This window comes from Biomphalaria glabrata, chromosome 8 (genome assembly GCF_947242115.1).
Source record: "Biomphalaria glabrata chromosome 8, xgBioGlab47.1, whole genome shotgun sequence".
In the NCBI taxonomy this organism is placed as follows: Eukaryota; Metazoa; Mollusca; class Gastropoda; family Planorbidae; genus Biomphalaria; species Biomphalaria glabrata.
Window position 1 is genome coordinate 33,703,966 of NC_074718.1, and position 20,201 is coordinate 33,724,166.

A 20,201-nucleotide genomic window follows, 5' to 3' on the forward strand; every position below is an offset into this window, starting at 1 on the left:
CATTCAAATTATTCAATTGTTTTGTCTCACTTTACATTCATCTTATTTGGGGGGGGGGGGGGGGCATCTACATATTCTTGAACCTGGGCCCACGGGTACCTTGCTACGCCCATGTCCTAGCATATGAAATAAGATGTTTGGGTTTCGGTATAAAAAAAAGTGTTCGCTTTGATGATTTCTATTTGAATACAGGCAGAGATATCGTTTACTGCACAGCTGATAAACTAATGAAAATAAATGTTCAATTCTTTAAGGTTCCGTTCATTCTATGTAGGTCAGTGTGCCAAAAAAAAAAAAGCGCCAAAAGGGCTACCACTCCAGCATACTTTAGATGTCTCAGGTATGAAAGCATCTATAAGACCCTTGACGTCACTGGCCTAAAAAAATTGTCGCAAAATGCTAAAGAATCTTAGGTTATATTTTTCATTGTACTATCAGGGAGAGAGAGAGAGCGAGAGAGTAGAGAGAAGAGGGACAGATAAAACAAGCGATAACGAGATACCACCACTTGGAGTGACCGAGATTTTGAGAGTGAGAGAGAGAAAAGATGAGTGGAAGACGATGAGAGAGATACCGTAATAGTTAGCAAAAAAAAAAAAGGAAGAAAAATTACATCATAATTAATATATTCTGTAGCTGATGATTTATTTAATGGCTATTTAAACTGTGGTCGATGACAAAAGAGGGACAGATAATAACATCACCATGGTAACTACACTGTCCACAACAGGGTTTTATTTCCATAAAAAATTGGATTCGACTTTTTGACATCAATATTCGTTAAACGAGCCAAGTGGGAAAAAAAAAGACTGGCTTCTCTACACTGAGACTGAGACCATCCGTTTTAGAAGGCCTTAACTAATGGCTTGTTGCCGCGTCGTACAGACTTGTGGATAATATATTGGTCTAAATTGCCCACAACGGCTACCCGCTCCATCAGAACTACGTCTGGTCGTCGCGAAGTGGGCGACTGCTGTCAATCAAGAACAGAACGGTACAAAAACTCGTTCGTACCTTACACGGTCAGACTATATCAACGCCACTCGTTGCTCAGGAAACATTAAAAGGACCAAGATGCCTGTGTGTAGTCGCTTTATGTTGTGTCTGTTGTATTTATGTGTATGTTTCTGTTGTGTTGTCTATGAATGAGAAAAGAGTCCTTGTAATCACAACAAATTTCTATAAGTTGTTTTAAAACAATCTCTGTAGGTGATTCTTAAAATCGCTCTTAGCCATCGCTGCTGTGGCACATGTACTATCCTCTCGATATTTGCAGACGACATCCATGTCTCCTTTCGGATTCTACGTATCACATACAAAGACCTCATCACAAATGAGGAAATTCGAAATGAAGAAATATAAAAATGACAATTAGGACCCTTGACCATTGACTCTGATAGCTGTAAAAAAAAAACTTAAACTGTATGGTTATGTTATGAGATTACCAGGTTTGCAAAGACCTTACTGCAGGAACAGAAAGACAGAGAAAGCCCCAACAGACTATATATACAAGATGCTTGAATGTTACACCTGCTTCAGTATTAGAAGTAAGAAAAGCAGAATTTTCTTAAAATTTGGAACTCTTTTTACAAATAAGATTTAATCACCAAAGTAGGTAAATGCTTGTTCCCAATTTGTTTAATATGGTTCTCTGTGGGAATAAGTTGCAACAAAATGGCTGCATTTATCTCTTTCACGTGGTGTGTTTGTTTTGAACGAGCCAAAAACAAAAAATGAAATAGATTTGAGCTCACAGCACTTCTTGACCTCTTGAACACCGAGACAGCTGATAGCGATCAATAATTGAAAGATTAGACTTCTAGAACGATCAAGCAGACAGGGAGTCAATAGCGTTAAAGTATCGAGTGCAGTGGTTCTCATATACATGTTTTTTAGTTGCTCAATAAAGGGACGCATAAAGGTAGCATGGCAAACTAATCTAGTCAATGTCGGCCTCTTTCAGTCGTAGAATGACTAGGGTTCATCTCATTGAACACTTTATCATGTGACTGTGGAGCCCTATTCTCGTTCACAGGTTAGGGCTTTGTGTAAAGATGAAAGCCTGTGTATTACTTATGGTCATTGGGCAGGTGCTGGGGGTGCGGGGGGTGCGGGCCGCAACGGGTGACACCCACCAGGGATGACGCTACTGGCCAGAACGATGTTGCTTATACAGCCGTCCCCCCCCCCCTCTCCATGCAGCTGAGGTGTCCAAAGGAAAGACAAATGTCCTATACAGATTCATCACTGCACACAATTTAATAAGTTATTAGCTTTAATGAGTGTCTGTTGATTGTATTCTCGACTCAAAGCTTCTTTTAATTTAACCCCCAATGACCACAAATACTTTAGTTGCAATAAAAAAAAAGATTAACTAAGGGGAAGAACTCTGCATGTACAACTATATCTCTCAATAATTTAGAAGTTATTTTTAGCTGATATCAAACAAAATAATTAATTGACTAATTAGTTATTTTCTTTTTACTTGATTCATGCTTTGTTCGATTCAATCAATAATTTGTTTAAATTGATCCAAGAATGGAGGTGGGAGAAATAACGAGTACACTTTTCTAAGAGGACCAAACCCTACATATTTGGTCATATCTGTGAATACCGAAAGATTAATTTCTCTTGTTGGTATCACACAAAATAATTAATAACCAGTAATTAATTGATTAATTGGTTAATTTGTTTTAATTGATTCATGTCTTGTCTATGCCAATATTTGACATTGGGTGTGGGAGAAATAAGTTGTACAAACGTTTTACCAGACAGACAGACAAACAGACAGAGCAAGATGATATAATGGTTTGTAAAAGCAGCTTCATTGCCGTTAAAAAAAAGCTTATAAAAAAGCTTCTTATTGATTGTCCTACATATTTTGAAACAAAGTTTCTTGAAATAACTAACATAAAAATACAAGTAATATTCACTGTCGAACAGTTCCAACTGAAGTGTACAGAAGATTGTTTATATTTAATTATTAAATCCTCGAGTCAAGGGAAAAGCTTGTTTCTTGATGTGCTGATCCATTAATACGATGTAGTAAGTGGTTTCACTATTGTACATTGAATTAGGAAGAAAAAACTTTTTATGTAATCTCTAGTGGTATTTGACTCGTCAATCAGTTAACGTAGTTTAATGGTTGCTTTTTTTTAAACTTCTTTAAAGAAATGAAAGGAAAAAGATAGAGGTAGAGAAAAAAAAAGAGTGAGAGAGATGATAAGAGAGCTTGAGTGTGTGTTTCTGAAAGAGAGTGAGGGAGATCACAACATAGACAGCATCAGACTTTTGTAATTTTTTGACATTGTATTACTATTGATAGCAAATTTGACTGAACAAATGGAGCGTTTTCATGTGCGTATAGTGGGTAGTTAGAGTATGGGTATTTAGTGTGTGGGTATTTAGAGTGTGGGTATTTAGAGTGTGGGAATTTAGTGTGTGGGTATTTACAGTGTGGGTATTTAGTGTGTGGGAATTTAGTGTGTGGGTATTTAGAGTGTGGGTATTTAGTGTGTGGGTATTTAGTGTGTGGGTATTTAGTGTGTGGGTAATTTGTGTGTGGGTATTTAGAGTGTGGGTATTTAGTGTGTGGAAATTTAGTGTATGGGTACTTAGAGTGTGGGTATTTAGCGTGTGGGTATTTAGCGTGTGGGTATTTAGTATATGGGTATTTAGAGTGTGGGTATTTAGAGTGTAGGTTTTAGAGTGTGGGTATTTAGTGTGTGGGTATTTAGTGTGTGGGTATTTAGAGTGTGGGTATTTAGAGTGTGGGTATTTCGTGTGTGGGTATTTAGTGTATGGGTATTTAGAGTGTGGGTATTTAGAGTGTGGGTATTTAGAGTGTGGGTATTTAGAGTGTGGGGTATTTAGAGTGTGGGTATTTAGAGTGTGGGTATTTAGAGTGTGGGAATTTAGTTTGTGGGTATTTAGAGTGTGGGTATTTAGAGTGTGGGTATTTAGAGTGTGGGTATTTAGAGTGTGGGAATTTAGTGTGTGGGTATTTAGAGTGTGGGTATTTAGCGTGTGGGTATTTAGAGTGTGGGAATTTAGTGTGTAGGTATTTAGAGTGTGGGTATTTAGAGTGTGGGTATTTAGAGTGTGGGAATTTAGTGTGTGGGTATTTAGTGTATGGGTATTTAGTGTGTGGGTATTTAGTGTATGGGTATTTAGTGTATGGGTATTTAGTGTATGGGTATTTAGTGTATGGGTATTTAGTGTATGGGTATTTAGAGTGTGGGTATTTAGTGTATGGGTATTTAGAGTGTGGGTATTTAGTGTGTGGGTATTTAGTGTATGGGTATTTAGTGTGTGGGTATTTAGAGTCTTTAGGCTCACAGAAATGTGTGCACTGAAAGCATGCTTTAATGCTGTATTAAAAGAAAACGAATTAAAAAAAAATCTTTATATCAGTACTTAGGCCTACACAGAGATGAAGTTTAATGTTCTACCTTTCTTTCTTTCTTTCTCTCTCTCTTTCTCTCTCTCTTTCTCTTCTACACGACTCTTACAACAAACAGTTCAATAGTGGTGAGTTTAATGACCACCGTATACTCAATACTCTTGTACAAATATTGAAATCTATCTCATAAAAGAGTAGAGCATAGTTTATAAACATACTATTTTAGTGTTGCTGTTATTGTTTACATGTAGATCTGCATAGATTAAAATACATTTTTGTTTTGTACTTTCAGCTGTGTCTGTTGGTGTTAGCTGTTTTACATTAGTTGCCATCTCGTTAGAGCGTTACTTTGCTATTTGTAGACCTTTACATTCAAGATCATGGCAGACATTATCACATGCTTACAAGTAAGTAGACATGTTTCGTCACGTGACTTTTTCTTTTTAAATTACACACATTATCTCATGTTTGTATATTTTGCATGAAGTTCCCCTTTCAGACCGTGTGGTCTATAGGACAGATAATGTAAAGATCATCTGTATCTTTGGCCTACGGTTGAAAAGGGTGTCAAGTGGCCAGAACAACGACCAATTGCCTTTACTTTTCCCCAAATAATGTCAGGTACCCATTAAAGCTGGGTAGACTCAGAGGCGCCCAAAGATCCCAAATTAAAAATTCCAGTTTTCATCAGGATTCGAACCTCCCGGTTCGGAGATCGAGCGCTTTACCGTTCAGCAACAGCACCTCCATATATGTTGCACTACAGTTTGAAAATCTATAAATTTTGAGGAAAAAAAACAACAAAAAGACAATCAAAGACGTGCAATCAAGTGTTATAAGTTTAGCCTTCCCAGCGTGCTTATAGTGTAATAAATGTCTCATTCTCTTTGCTCCTACAGATGTATCATAGTCTGTTGGGTGCTAGCCGCTGGTCTAATGACGCCCGCAGCGGTGTTCCAGAAACACATTGCCTTACCCAACAAAGGTCACATGTGCCGAGAAGTGTGGCCCAACCAGCAGAGTGAGCAGGCCTACACCATCCTGCTGGACCTCACCCTGCTCATCTTCCCTGTCCTCGTCATGAGCGTAGCCTACAGCAGGGTCGTGCACGCCTTGATTTTCGATGTCCGGTCAAGCATGGACCTCGGAGTAACCAGCAATGGTGAGCGCTTTAGTAATGCATGCTAAACAGAACAATGTTTACTTCCCTTATATGTCTAGCTATCTAACATAGCATCTGGGGAATGATTATCTTGCCAATGAGTAGTTACCCGGATTTCGTCCGTTAAAGAAGCCGTCATTATATGGAATTAACAATCCCATATGTAATAAAACACTGCATTATCAACGTTGTCTATTAATGATGCAGAGTGATATCCCTTTGATTATAAGTAAGAAAACTAAATACATACTATTGTTTAATGGTACACCGTACTATTGCCTAAGTTACAATAATATCGACTGACAGTACTAAGGAGCCTGCTTGATAAACATTGTTCTAAATAATATGTGGACAAAAAATACGTTGAAAAAATAATGTTGACTGAAATGTACAAGGCAAACAGTACCATATGAAATGTACCAGACAAACAGTACTATATGAAATGTACAAGACAAACAGCACTATATGACACGTACAAGACAAACAGTAGCCTACTATATGAAATGAACAAGGCAAACAGTACTATATGAAATGCACAAGGCAAACAGTACTATATGAAATGAACAAGGCAAACAGTACTATATGAAATGTACAAGGCAAACAGAACAATATGAAATGTACAAGGCAAACAGTACTATATGAAATGCACAAGGCAAACAGCACTACATGACACGTACAAGACAAACAGTACTATATGAAATGTGCAAGACAAACAGTACCATGGGCGTAGCCAGGATTTTTTTTCGGGGAGGGTTTGGGGGGGGGATTCCCCCCGCCCCCCCCCCCCGCGGAAAAAAATTATATATATATATACATATATATATATATATATATATATATATATATATATATATATATATATATATATATATATATATATATATATATATCTGTGTGTGTGTGTGTGTACATAATTAATCTTTATTACATTCTGACCCTTTCGGAAGACGTTTATTGTTTATTGTAGACTCCCCGCCCTTGCTAGCAAGGGGGTCTGGGGGAGTTCGCAGCGCACCCCCAGCGCGGGGCGAAGCCCCGCCGCCGGGCACTATTTCTGGTATTGAAAGCCAACAAAATGCATATTCTGAGGTATCTAAAGTGCATTATCTTGCTATTAAAAAGTTTTATTTCAAAAACCTAATGTGCTATTCTTACTGACTTAGACCCTCTCGCGCCGTTCGGCGCATTTTCCGGCAAGCTGTTTCCGCAACTCTTATTTTGCGTAATTCATTTTTGTGAGAACATGTCCCGCAAAACCTCATGCGACGCTCTGTCACAACCTTACTAAGGATTCGACTCCCAGTTCGGCATATGATTTCTTTTATTTAGACCCGATCTCTATGACTGACTCCTAAAATCTGTCTTAGCCATTTTTGTTGAGATACATTTAATGATTTTCAAATTCGGCAGAAGACTATTCACACTTTATTAATGGAGCCCAAGCCACTGGTAGAAATTTGTAACCTTTCTTGACTACGCTCTTGGAATTACATGCCTGTATTTCGCTTTAGATTTTATATCGAAAAGGAAAGTTTTTTCGTCAAATCATCTGTTGAGGGGTTTTAAACTAAGAAATCTCTAAGTTTTTTTGTTTTGTTTTTAATTCAAAACCCCATTTAGCTACGATTAAAGAATTCGGTCACTATAGTTTGCTTAAAAATAATATTGAAGAGAGAGGTTTTCAACTCTAAACGCTCTGTAGGGGAATTTTAAACTCAAAACCATCTGGAGGGGTTTTAAACTTTAAAGAAAAAGCCATCTGGAGGAGGGGGATTTACACTCAAAACCCCTTTGGCTACGCTCATAGATTTTATAGTGTGTAATTTGCTTTTTTTATATTGAAGAGGTACTTTTTAGCTTCAAACCCCAACTGGAGGGGGGGGGTTGAAACTCAAAACCCCTTTGGCTACGCTCATAGAATTTTGAGTGTGTAATTTGCTTTTTTTATTTTGAAGATGGGGTTTATCGTAAATTTTGGAGGGGATTTTAAAATCAAAATCTTCCTCAACTATGCTGTTGGAATTTGGGGATTGCTGTTTGCATTTTTTTTGTTTTGTTTTATAGAAGAGGGGGATTTAACTGCAAAAACCTCTGGTAGGGGGTTTAAAATTCAAAACCCCCTGTAGTGGGTTTTAAACTCAAAGCCCCCTGGTAGAGGGATTTGTATCTCAAAACCCCCTGATAGGGGTTTTTTAAATCTCAAAACCCCCTGGTAGGGGGATTTAAACTCAAAACCCCCTGGTAGAGGGTTTTTAACTCAAAACTGCCTCGGCTGTGCTGTGGTAAGTGATGATTTAGTATTAAAATCTCAACTAAAATAAACAAAATGAAAGCAAAAATCATTCACTTAATTCCGTTCCCCCCCCCTCCTGCGGGGGGGGGGATTTCATTTCGGGGGGGGGGGGTTGAACCCCAAGAACCCCCCCCCCTGGCTACGCCCATGAACAGTACTATATGAAAAGTACAAGAAAACAGTACTTTTTGAAATGTACAAGACAACAGTAGCCTACTATATGAAATATACAAGGCAAACAGTACTATATGAAATGTACCAGACAAACAATTCTATTTGAAATGTCTAACAATATGATAAAATGAATAACAAAAAATATGAGTGATCAATGTTGTATACTAGTTAGATAAGCAGAAACACAAATAGTTCGAATAGACAAGTCAGGTTAGCAGAAACACAAATTATTAGAATAGACAAGTTGCGTATACAAAAACATACATTTTTAGGATAGACTAGTTATGAAAACAGAAACACAAATTGTTAGAATAAATAAGTTACGTAAGCAGAAAGAGTGTGGATAAAGGATAAGACATGAAATGAAACATATCGAAAGAGTTCCACTTAAAGAAAACAAATCAGACACAGACAAAAATATGTTCCCTGGATGTCTATGAATGTAACTTTTCCTCTCTAGCCTACTTATTTGTCAGATGTAACGGAGTTAGTGGAACAGAGTTGAACTTTGATCGAGTTACACCCCTTAGTTTAGTCACTTAACTTTGTAACGAAAATACAACCTGACATCTCCAAGTATTGCATTGACCCTTTCTCCATCTTCCTTCCCCTCACAGCACGCATTTAAAAATCTGGAATTTTTATTCCTACCCAGGGACCATTTCTGCTTCCTCTGATTGGCCAATGACTGAAAATAATGTTATTAAGGGGATCACTAGAGGAAGAGGGGGGGGGGAGCTAACAAGAAGCGAAGAGAGGAACTGGAGGGGTGCACTATTTAAGATTGAGAGAAAATGGTTCAAAATTAAATTATCATAGAGATAATGACATTTTAAACAATTCTCTAAGCAGGTGCTCTAGAAACAGAGCTAAGACTATATGAAAAGCAAAACAGACACAAATTCAATAACAGAATGTCAAATTGTGAAAGCTTGATCATTTCTCTTGGATAGCAGGAAGCAAGAGTAGGGCGGATGCTCAGAGGACACATACATCTCTCAACTTCTAACTTTCTTGAATACTAGTAATTGGCCCGTAATCTTTTAAACTCATAACATATTGAAGTAAAGGAAGAATGCAGTATTTGACGAGGCCCAGCTATGTAAGAGACTAACATATTTGGATTACACGAAGCAGACAAAGCCACTGTGTGAAAAAAAAAAGGAGGGGGGGACCTCAATGTAAGTTTTTTTCGCCGTCTTGGTTAGATCTCCATTAAATCTCAATCGTATGTTCGGTAGCTTTTGTACGAGAGCTCCAGCTGTCTCTCTTGCCTCTAAGTGTACTACTGAGCTCCAGCTGTCTCTCTTGCCTCTAAGTGTACTACTGAGCTCCAGCTGTCTCTCTTGCCTCTAAGTGTACTACTGAGCTCCAGCTGTCTCTCTTGCCTCTAAGTGAACTACTGAGCTCCAGCTGTCTCTCTTGCCTCTAAGTGTACTACTGAGCTCCAGCTGTCTCTCTTGCCTCTAAGTGTACTACTGAGCTCCAGCTGTCTCTCTTGCCTCTAAGTGTACTACTGAGCTCCAGCTGTCTCTCTTGCCTCTAAGTGAACTACTGAGCTCCAGCTGTCTCTCTTGCCTCTAAGTGAACTACTGAGCTCCAGCTGTCTCTCTTGCCTCTAAGTGTACTACTGAAATCCAATGAGGGCTTGCTGTTGAGCCAGCTGATATTCTAAGGCAGCCGTTCTCAACCTTTTAAGCTCGGCGACCCCTTTTTACAACCCCCCACTCTTCCGCGACCCCCACCCACCCACACTTACACAGCAATAGAAGAATTGACAAAAGCAATCCATTTATCGATGGTCTTAGGCGACCCCTGGCAAATCGTCAATAGACCCCCAAGGGGGTCGGAACCCACAGGTTGAGAACCCCTGTTCTAAGGCGTTTCCAGAGGGACCTCCGTAATGCTGCACTTCTTTATACTCACTACAAGAAGGAGGATTACTAATTTAAATAGAAAACTGGTACAAGAGTAAGGTGACCAGAGGTCCCGACTTTGGCGGTACAGTCCCGCTTTGGACCGTTTGTCATGTTTTTCATAAAATGTCCGCTCGGGACAGCAAATGTCCCGCTTTATTAAAAAAAAGTCGATCAATGTCACGCATTTATTTCAAAATTTGATTCATAGCTTCAAGCTACCATTTTCAGTCTTTCCTTGGGGATCCTTTGCGGGCTCCTATGTTTGAGGCATGAATAGTGTCCCTGCCTTCTTCTCACTAATTGACGTCAGTTAATCTGTACTTGTTGATGCATGCGTCCATGAAGTAGGCCAGATGGTTTCAGAACAACACCTTTGCTAAAGGATGAAAGTACCGAACCAACATCGCCACAGCTTAGAGGGAGATACGATGTCCCCAACTTAAAAAGAAATGCCGTTTTTCTTCATTTTAAATTTATCCTACTGTAATGACAAAGAAAGTGTTGAAACATCCATTGCGTCGAAACGTCTGAGAAGAGCCTTAATTTTTTTTAAAGCCCCAATTTTGGGAATGTGTCCCGCTTTCGCTCCTCAAATATCTGGTCACCTTACACAAGAGTCAAGTTATAGATACAAACTTTGGTGAAATTTATAGGCTTAAGTACCATTGACATGACAGTAGAGTACATGTACATATTCCTTATGTAACCATGAGTAAAGGTGTGCGGATGGTTTGTTGAGCATTAAAGATTCCGAGGAAATCACGAGATGGTCTGTTGTAGTTCAAGTGAATAAATGGGCGTGTACAAATGGAAGAAGTTGAGAACAAGCGATAGACGTGTGACAGAAAGACCTACATTTTGTGAGACCAGTTCTATATTGTTTATCACTGTATCAGTTGTTTCTACAGACATCTATATTGAAGTTAAAAGAAGTGCATATTTATTAATAAAAGGTATATTCACCTTGGTTTATTTGAAGTTCTTCATTAAGAACAATAAAACGCCTACATCGGTTTAGTTATGTGAACTATCTGGAGCTACACACGAACGACCGAGCATTCAACAGAATGCAGTAAATGACTGCTTGGAATTCATTATACATGTAAACAAAACCTACGCTATTTTACTTGAACTAGATGCCTACATCAATCTATCTATCTATCTATCTATCTATCTCTATCTATCTATCTATCTATATATCTGTCTGTCTGTCTGTCTGTCTGTCTGTCTGTCTATCTATCTATCTATCTATCTATCTATCTGTCTATCTATCTATCTGTCTGTCTATCTATCTATCTATCTATCTATCTATCTATCTATCTATCTATCTATCTATCTATCTATCTATCTATATATCTGTCTGTCTGTCTGTCTGTCTGTCTGTCTATCTATTTATCTATCTATCTATCTATCTGTCTGTCTGTCTGTCTGTCTGTCTGTCTGTCTGTCTGTCTGTCTATCTATTTATCTATCTGTCTATCTGTCTGTCTGTCTATCTATCTATCTATCTATCTATCTATCTATCTATCTATCTATCTATCTATCTATCTATCTATCTGTCTGTCTGTCTGTCTGTCTGTCTGTCTGTCTGTCTATCTATCTATCTATCTATCTATCTATCTGTCTGTCTGTCTGTCTATCTATCAGTCTATATGTCAGTATGTCTGTCTATCCGTTTATCTAAGATATATAATATAAATATATATATAGTGTTCAGCAAGAGTTTTCACAGCGTCTATGGTTGACACGCCCCCCCCCCTCTTTAAACTCTGTTCTGTTCACTCTTGGCTAAGATACAGATCATCAATCTACTTTTTCCTATCCTCACAACGGCTTTGATTAATGGATTGCCTTTTCCAACTTAGTTACCAGTTTGACATAGTCAGTTTACAACCAGATCTAGATATGCATTTGACTTCATCCCGGACTAGTAATGACAGAGCTTCTGATCAATGGATTTCAATGCGACCTTTTTTTAAAATATAATTATTATTATTGTTTCTGAGTTGATTGTTCTTAGTTAACTTAAAACTAGAGGATTATAAAACTTAATACTTCCTGGGTTGAGACTAATAATACGTATATAAGTCTAGTCTTATTTCGTATAGGGATAAATGCTGGGCTCAATAGTCTGGCGACTTCTTCTTTCTTGTAATTGACATCAGAGTTGAGTCAATGACTCTTACATCTGTAGGCCTATGTAACCTTTCCTCCATTTGCCTGTCTGAACAAACTTCTGTGTGGGAAAGACCCAAGCAGATGTAAATTATTACATCCCTATTACCGATGGCTTGTATCCCAGGACGCTCGGTTTAAAGGAGAGGCTAAAGGCCGAGCTCACGGGGGAAACTCCCTTTCTGTACAACATCAGCCGTGTAGGTGTCCGCAATAAAAAAAAAGGCCCCTTGATGAACGGTTTGTAGATAGTAACGTGTTTTTGGGGGGCTTTCTTCCATCCTCACTAGTGCAATGGACTAGTAGACTTCTCGTCTCCTCTAGTGACCGTTTGCACCTAAGCGCCACTGTGAGGCTGAGAAGCATTGCCCGGGATAATCTGGCGATAAAAATGCTGCGACATATCTTGAACTCTTCATGAGCTCAATGTTATATGACCTTGAACTATGTATACGTTCAAATACAATATGTGTTTATTTAATGTAAAAGAAAGTATAAAGTTTCACTGGTATTTCTAGTCGTCTAATAGTCTTTAGAACGAAATACATTTTAATTAATAAGGAAATAAAAAGAATAATTCAAAATACATTACTAGTGCCTGTTAATATAATGTGGATATTCTATATTAATATTGAACTATTAATCATTTCATACATAATTTACAGTAATTTTGCTATCCTTTAATGAAAGTTAGTTTTGGTAAAAGGTAAATAAAGTGGTTTTACTATGATATTTTATAGTTTAAACCAAAATATTTTCCTAAAAAAGATTTATTTATTGTTTTGTATTTGTTTCTTTCTTTCATTCTTGAAACATATTTTTAGCGGCCCCCGAAAGGGGAGAAGACGCCATTACTTTTGTGTGGCATGTCTGTCCGTCCGTCCCGTTTAGATATCAGAAACTAGAAAAGATAGTGAAAATCCGACATCATAATATTTTAAACCATTCAAAGTTCTGATGCAACGGCTACTTTATTCTTTTCTAAAAGCGAAAAAATCTAATTTTTTAAATCACTTATGCAAGCAGTTTTTTTTTCATAAAAATACACCACTTTTACAACTATTCACTATTAATAGTAACAAACATTGGAGTCCCTTTAGTAGGGGAGATAGTTGCATGCAATATTTTTAACACATTTATGCAAATGGTTATAGATTTTTTGTCAAAAAATTATGCCTTTTACAAATGTATTGCTAAATTAAATATGTTCTGTCATACTAACTACTACATTTAAACAAAAAAATGTTTCCTTTTTTTTTAAGAAAAAATTTATTTAGTATGCATATAAGTTGGACATTTAAAACAACAATGGATAAGTAGTTTTTCATAATACTTCGTGAAATGCAAAATGTAAATACTCGAAAATCGGAGATTGCAATGTATTATGTAAATCACATAAAAGAGAAAGGGCGATTCTCCGATGTTGCGTGTTCCAGGGGCGTAACTAGGGATTTGGGGGCCCGGGGGGATTGACCTCTTTGGGGGCCCCTTGCATTTTGACATTCGACATATGACATGAGATAATGTACGCAAAAATTTATAAGCCCAAAATCAAATTGGTTCAGTATATCAATCAACTTAAAAAATATAATCATTAAGACTCTTTTAATGAATAATACCGTTGTTTATTAGTTAAATAATGCACAAGTGACAAATCTCAATTGATATCGCTTCACGTCGTGCATTCTGTGCAGCAAAGAAATCTAAAACATCATCTACATCGATACTTTCTAGTATTTGTGACTTCACTGACATTAAAACCATGATAAGCCTTTCTTGCGTCATTGTGCTCCTGAGATACTTTTTGATGAACTTGAGCTTTGAGAATGATCTCTCACATGACGTAATGGAAGTGGCCTGAGTTAGCGGTACTCGGAGCACTGGCGGATCCAGGGGGGGGGGCGGTAGGGGCGATCGCCCCCCCCCCACTCGGCGGACGAATTTTAGTATAGAATTCACACAATTTGTATACGAATTTATTACTAATGTTAATAATATATACTAATTATTTATATTTCAACCTATTTTTAGATTATTTCGCCCCCCCCCCTTCTAGTATTTTGGCCGATTTGGTAGGGTCGGGAGGGGGCGATGGCATCATTCCGCCCCCCCACCATAAACTTTCGAGTGGGGGGGGGGCGGTCCTATTTATTTGTAGAAATCACAGCTTACTAACAGAATCAATTAAATATGTATATGATTAAAACTTGTTATTGGTATTTTAACCGGTCTTTATATTATGTTGGGGAGGAGCGAATACCTCTACTGCCCTTCCCATCTAAACCCTTTGTGTGTGTGGGGGGGGGGCGGTCCTACTTTCATGGAGAAATCATAGTATGTGAACAAAATTAGTCGAATATCTATATAATATAAACAGGTGGAAGTGCGATACATGCAATCACCTTCCTCGCATCGGACAAACCAATTACAAAATTTAAAAAATCTGTCACTAATATAATTTATATAAGCTATAAAGTAAATTATTATATCGAGTCGCCCAACCCCTATTCTTTAATGCAAAATGCAATCATTAGCAGAAATTGTAAAAAGGAGCGAGGATTAATCGTTTTCATTTTACCGACCTTCCCCTTTCCAGACAGAGTTTGTGTAATTTCACATGAATTTATCATAACTATTTTAAGAAAGACTTTGCTTTGGAAAAGTTATAATTCAAACGAAATTTTTCAATAAAACAGTCACGGTTGAGATGAGTTCAAAAGCCAGATAATCTTTTCCTAGTCGACTTTTTCCAACCTTTACTCTATCTCATATTTTTCTAGTTAAATAAATTTAGGACTATAACTCACAATTTATGCTTGAATTTCATTGAATATTATTTATGGAATTTTTTTTTTCGGCAGCGATCCTCAAAGCCTTAATCTAAATATGTGGGGTATCTTATCTTTTCAAAGAACAAATCGGTTGTATTTGCAATGTATTAAGGGACTATAAATTCATATTAGATATTTTTCCACATTATTCAAAAGGTCCTTTATAATAGAATGAATAATGAGCTGTAGGTCAGGAGAATGCGTTACTGCAGTGAAGAATGCCAGAAAACGCTTTTAGCGTCGACGCTTCGTCCCGAACCCCACTAATAAGTAATGAGCTGTAGATGTCATGAGAATGCGTTTCAGCCGTGAAAAGTGCAAGAAAACGCTTTTAGCGCTACTGATAAATAATAAGCTGTAGATGTCAGGAGAATGCGTTTCAGTCGTGAAAAGTGCAAGAAAACGCTTTTAGCGTCGGGGCTTCTCCCCGAACCCTACAGATAAATAATAAGCTGTAGATGTCAGGAGAATGCGTTTCAGTCGTGAAAAGTGCAAGAAAACGCTTTTAGCGTCGGGGCTTCGCCCCGAACCCTACAGATAGATAATAAGCTGTAGATGTCAGGAGAATGCGTTTCAGCCGTAAAAAAATGCAAGAAAACGCTTTTGGCGTCGGGGCTTCGCCCCAAACCCCACTAATAAGTAATGAGCTGTAGATGTCAGGAGAATGCGTTTCAGCCGTAAAAGGGCAAGAAAACGCTTTTGGCGTCGGGGCTTCGCCCCGAACCCTACTAATAAATAATGAACTGTAGATGTCAGGAGAATGCGTTTCTGCAGTGAAAAATGCAAGAAACGCTTTTGGGTGTCGGGGCTTTGCCCCGAACCCCACTGAGAAAGCTTAAAGCGCTCTCCCAGACCCCCAAGCTTGCAAGAGAAAGGCCTCAACATGACTGGTTTTTTTTCTGTTTTTTTTTCGCCGAAGATTGAGAAACAGTCTTATTTTATTCTCATATATCGAATATATATATATATATATAGATATAGATATAGATATATATATATGCTGTACGCACGTTTATGCATAGGGTTAGCGTTTACTGGGCGTTAGGGTTAGGGTTTAGAAAAAAATCGCCCCCCCCCCACTCCAAAGTTCTGGATCCGCCAGTGATTCGGAGGAGGTTGCAAGGTTTGAGCACACGTAATTACCATATGAAGCCTGTTTCCTCAATATGTCTATTTGTGATTGTATTACTGGTTTCTTGATAAAAAGTGCTAGTGCATCAATGACATCATTGAAAAAGCGATTTGCCATTTATTTCATCATACAAACAGGAAAAGTAGCACAGTTTGTCATAAGCGTGTCTTCATCTAACAGGTGTCTTGGTTCAAGAAGAAACCCAAAGGTATCCATTTTCTTTCCAGCCTTTGGAATCTGCTCTTTATCTCCATATGAAATCTGTCCAGCACTTTTGTCGCAAAACGTTTGAATTGCATTTCTATTGACAGTCCTACATTAGAACTCAACTTCCCATTAAGTCTTTTCTTTCTTCTGGTTGTTTTGATTACAGGAAATCCATAGTATTTACTACCTTCTTTTGCTTTTTCGATGGATTTGGTTTTTGTCAGTTTCTCATCATTTGCAGAAAGCATGAAAGGGTACTAATTTCCTCAGCAGCGTCCCGTATATGAAGTCCAGACTTTTGTAGTTTCTTCTGAACTATATTAATTGGGCGCAGGAGCTTTGACCAGAATTCCAGATAGGCAAAAAATTCTTAATTTTCCACTGCATGAAGAAGATTCTGTGCTAATATTATATATTACGTCATTGTTGGTTGTTTATGTTTTATGCGAAAGCAAAAGTATTCAAAGCATACAAAAGTGGGAAAGATTCTTATCTTGTTATGCTCGAGTATAGAAATACTCCGATAAGCGGACTGCCGTATTCGTCATTACAACTGCTGACGAGTAGAAGACTCAGGGAATCATTCCAACTGATCCCAAACTATTTAAACCATTGGTAGCTGAAAATGCAGAGACATTACTCAACGAACGACAGATGAAAAGCAAAGTGAAATGCGATGCAAAAGCAAGACTACCTAAAGATTATTCTGTCGGAGAGTTCGTCTAGGTCAAACATGGCAGAAAGCAGTTGGCATAAAAAACATTCATCACCCAGATCGAACAACATAAAGACAAACATTGGAAAAACATACAGAAGAAATCAACGCTTTTTGAATAAGAGTTTCGATGAAGACATCTCTGATACCGATGAAGACAAAGAACTGCAAACTGTTGGTACAAACGAAACAGACAGTTATAGACCAACGTCTAGAGAACTTGTTGTGCTAGTCAAGACAACCAGAAGTGGACGAATTGTTAAAGTTCCTAGTAGATATCACTCTTAAGAACTTTAAATGGAAGGATGTGATAATAACTTCAAAAGGAAGGATGTGCTAATATTATATGATATTACGTCATTGTTTGTTGTTTATGTTTTGTGCGAAAGCAAAAGGAATAGATGGAAATAAAAAGAGAGTTTCCATTGGATTGACGAAAGATGAATCGAGGGGTAATAACTCAAGTGTGAAGTTTAATTCTGAAATTATAGACGCCAAACCCGAATAATGGACTATTCTAGCATTATTAAGAATAACTTTTGGATCTGTTATACTCGATTCTGTAAATTTTGCTTCAATGTTAATTAGTGTAGCCATAAAATACTCGCTATTTAGATCCATTATTAGTAAAGGTAACAAGATACCTGGAATTCGCTGTATATCATGCAGTTTAATTCGTGGCAACAAAGTTTACAATGTAAAACTAACTTTAAAAAAAAACCTTTGATCTCTGTGGGGAAAAATATTTTTAAAATGTCAACAAAGTCAACGTACTGATAGACCTAGATCTAGGTTTAGTCTTTGTGATAAATTTAATCCATAAATGTTGAAAAAAAAGACACCCGTTGACACTATTTGTCAATCAAATATATTAATTTATGTATTTAAAAATAAGTTTCGGACACCCATTTGGGCCCCCCCCCCCAAGGTGGGGGCCCGGGGGAATCTTAAAATTCTCCCCCCCTCATCCCCCCTTAGTTACGCCACTGGCGTGTTCCCTTGTAGTTCCACCAAATTTTACATGTTCTGTTTCAATCTTCAACATGTTGTTTGAACCTTTGAACCCCACATTGTTCCCACGATATATATATTTCAGATAACTCTTAGGAAAAAGTTGAAAGTACTGACTGCAAATTGAAGTAAAATTGACTAGTGTCTGGGTTTAATGAATCATGGCTCAACTTTGCTCGGCCATCTTCTAGAATCTAGATCTTCTACATCAGTGTTTCCCAAACTGTGTTCCGCTGGGCCCTCTAGGTGCTCCATGAGCTAATGGAGTAGTTAACTAGTAGGCCTAGACGTGAAATAATTAATAACATAATATATATATATATATATATATATTAGGGGGTGCACCGGATAGTCGCTCCGGCTCCGGCTTCTGCCGAATATCCGGCCTTTTTTGCTATCCGGTGCTATTCGGCTCCGGTCGGATATCACTACCGGATAGTAAGCAGGATAATAAAAAATACACCTATTTAATGTGCATAAAGTGGACCTCGTTCCATTAATGTCTGTTGTAGAGTGTATTAATGTTTTATTAAAACAAAATAATGTGCTTAAAAATAGAGCCATTATGAATATGCACCAAACATCGTTTATTTTAAAGACAAGGCGTGTTAATAACTTAATATAAATAGAAATGAAACTTTACATCATAAATGCGCTTTACATACAGAGCAGCAATGGCTGACACTTTTTTCAATTTGTCTTGACCTTTGAGTAGGTTAGTTAACATGTTAAAATGCTACATTCCTTGACTACGTCATGCTGACCAGACGTCTGTCTAGCTGTGCGGGTATATCTCCAGAGGTAGAGATGAACAACTCCCACCCCTTTTATTTGTTTAGTCCATCACATTGAGTTTTTTTTATAGGCAGGTGACCACAAGTTAAATACGATGGACGTAGGTTTAATGTCACACCTTTCGAGGGAACTGAGTTTGTTTATTTAGTAGTTAATCTTCATTACGGGGGCTGGACTACCATAGCCAAACCTCTAAAGATCACATGCACTTAAACGAGTGACCTTTAGCTACACAGAACACAAACCGCGAGATTATATAGCCCAGTAAGCCAGTAACTAATTATTTTGTAGAAGACACGACCAGGGCTATCTTTAAATGGAGAGCTAAACACCCCCTACTCTTTATTTTATTTCTTTGGTCCTTGACACCCAATTTTTTGATAGACATTTACCATTTTTAAGCCAGAATGAAAAAAACACAACGTGCTAACAAAGGATATTACACTGTCAATAAATATTACGGTTAAATAATTTTTCTAACGTATTAACTTTAATATTACTCCTGCAGTTAAGTGTCTTGATTTGATAACAATATTCTTAATAATTTGTGACAGTCAATTAACTCCTTGTTATTACTATTTTTTTTTACTTAAGATGCGTAGGCCTACTTAGCCACTGTGTATCAGGCTAGGACGACTTTTACACACCTGACATCCATAGGCTTACTATCGTTCCCTTTTGTAACAGTTACTGAAACCACGCATAAAATAATTAATAAGTAATAATTAAGGAAGATGTTTCTAACATACGTTCTTTGCATTTAATATTTCTTACGTACGTTCTTTGCACAATAAAAGAAAACAAAGATGTGCATGTTTGCGTGTGTGTATTTTTTTGCCTTGTATTAAAATCTTTAGAAAGAAAGCTAATTTCATTGTTGAATTCTTTTGACTTAATAAATAACGGAAAACCTTACAGTAAATTTAAAAATCGCATAAAATAAATTGAATAATAGTACCGCAGTTAGATCTAGCAAACAAAGAAACAATATGCTGGAGCGTAAAAAAAAAAAACAACAACCCTTGACCTCTAACTAGTGGACGGGTATAATTTATCTATATGCTCAACTGACCATGCCAATGTGTTTATCTTTTTTGACTGACACCCAACTCTATTGCGTGCGTATGCTCAAGGAAAAAACAATGCTTGATGGTTAACACAAACAACTATACACACTACACTAGGACTACATGTGTAGGCTCACTAGGTATATCTGACCAGGTTGTTGGTCTGAAATTCATGAACACATACATCCGACCACTATACAAGGCAGATTGCACTTTACTTATGAGAGATTTACATTAGTAACTAGTTAAATATATACTAACATTATTTACATTGACCTTCCTACACACATCCTTTACAGTTGGTGGCATCGTACATAC

The 20,201-nt window shown here is 37.5% G+C and overlaps 1 protein-coding gene across 1 annotated transcript in view; it reads left to right on the plus strand.

The window, feature by feature from the left end:
• The window catches only part of LOC106069323 (cholecystokinin receptor-like), a 155,707-nt gene that overhangs the window by 81,280 nt on the left and 54,226 nt on the right, over positions 1-20,201 (plus strand). The window contains exons 3-4 of the mRNA XM_056039123.1: positions 4,695-4,809; positions 5,302-5,564. Of these exons, the coding sequence (XP_055895098.1) occupies positions 4,695-4,809; positions 5,302-5,564 (378 nt within the window). The remainder of the gene's footprint in view (positions 1-4,694; positions 4,810-5,301; positions 5,565-20,201) is intronic.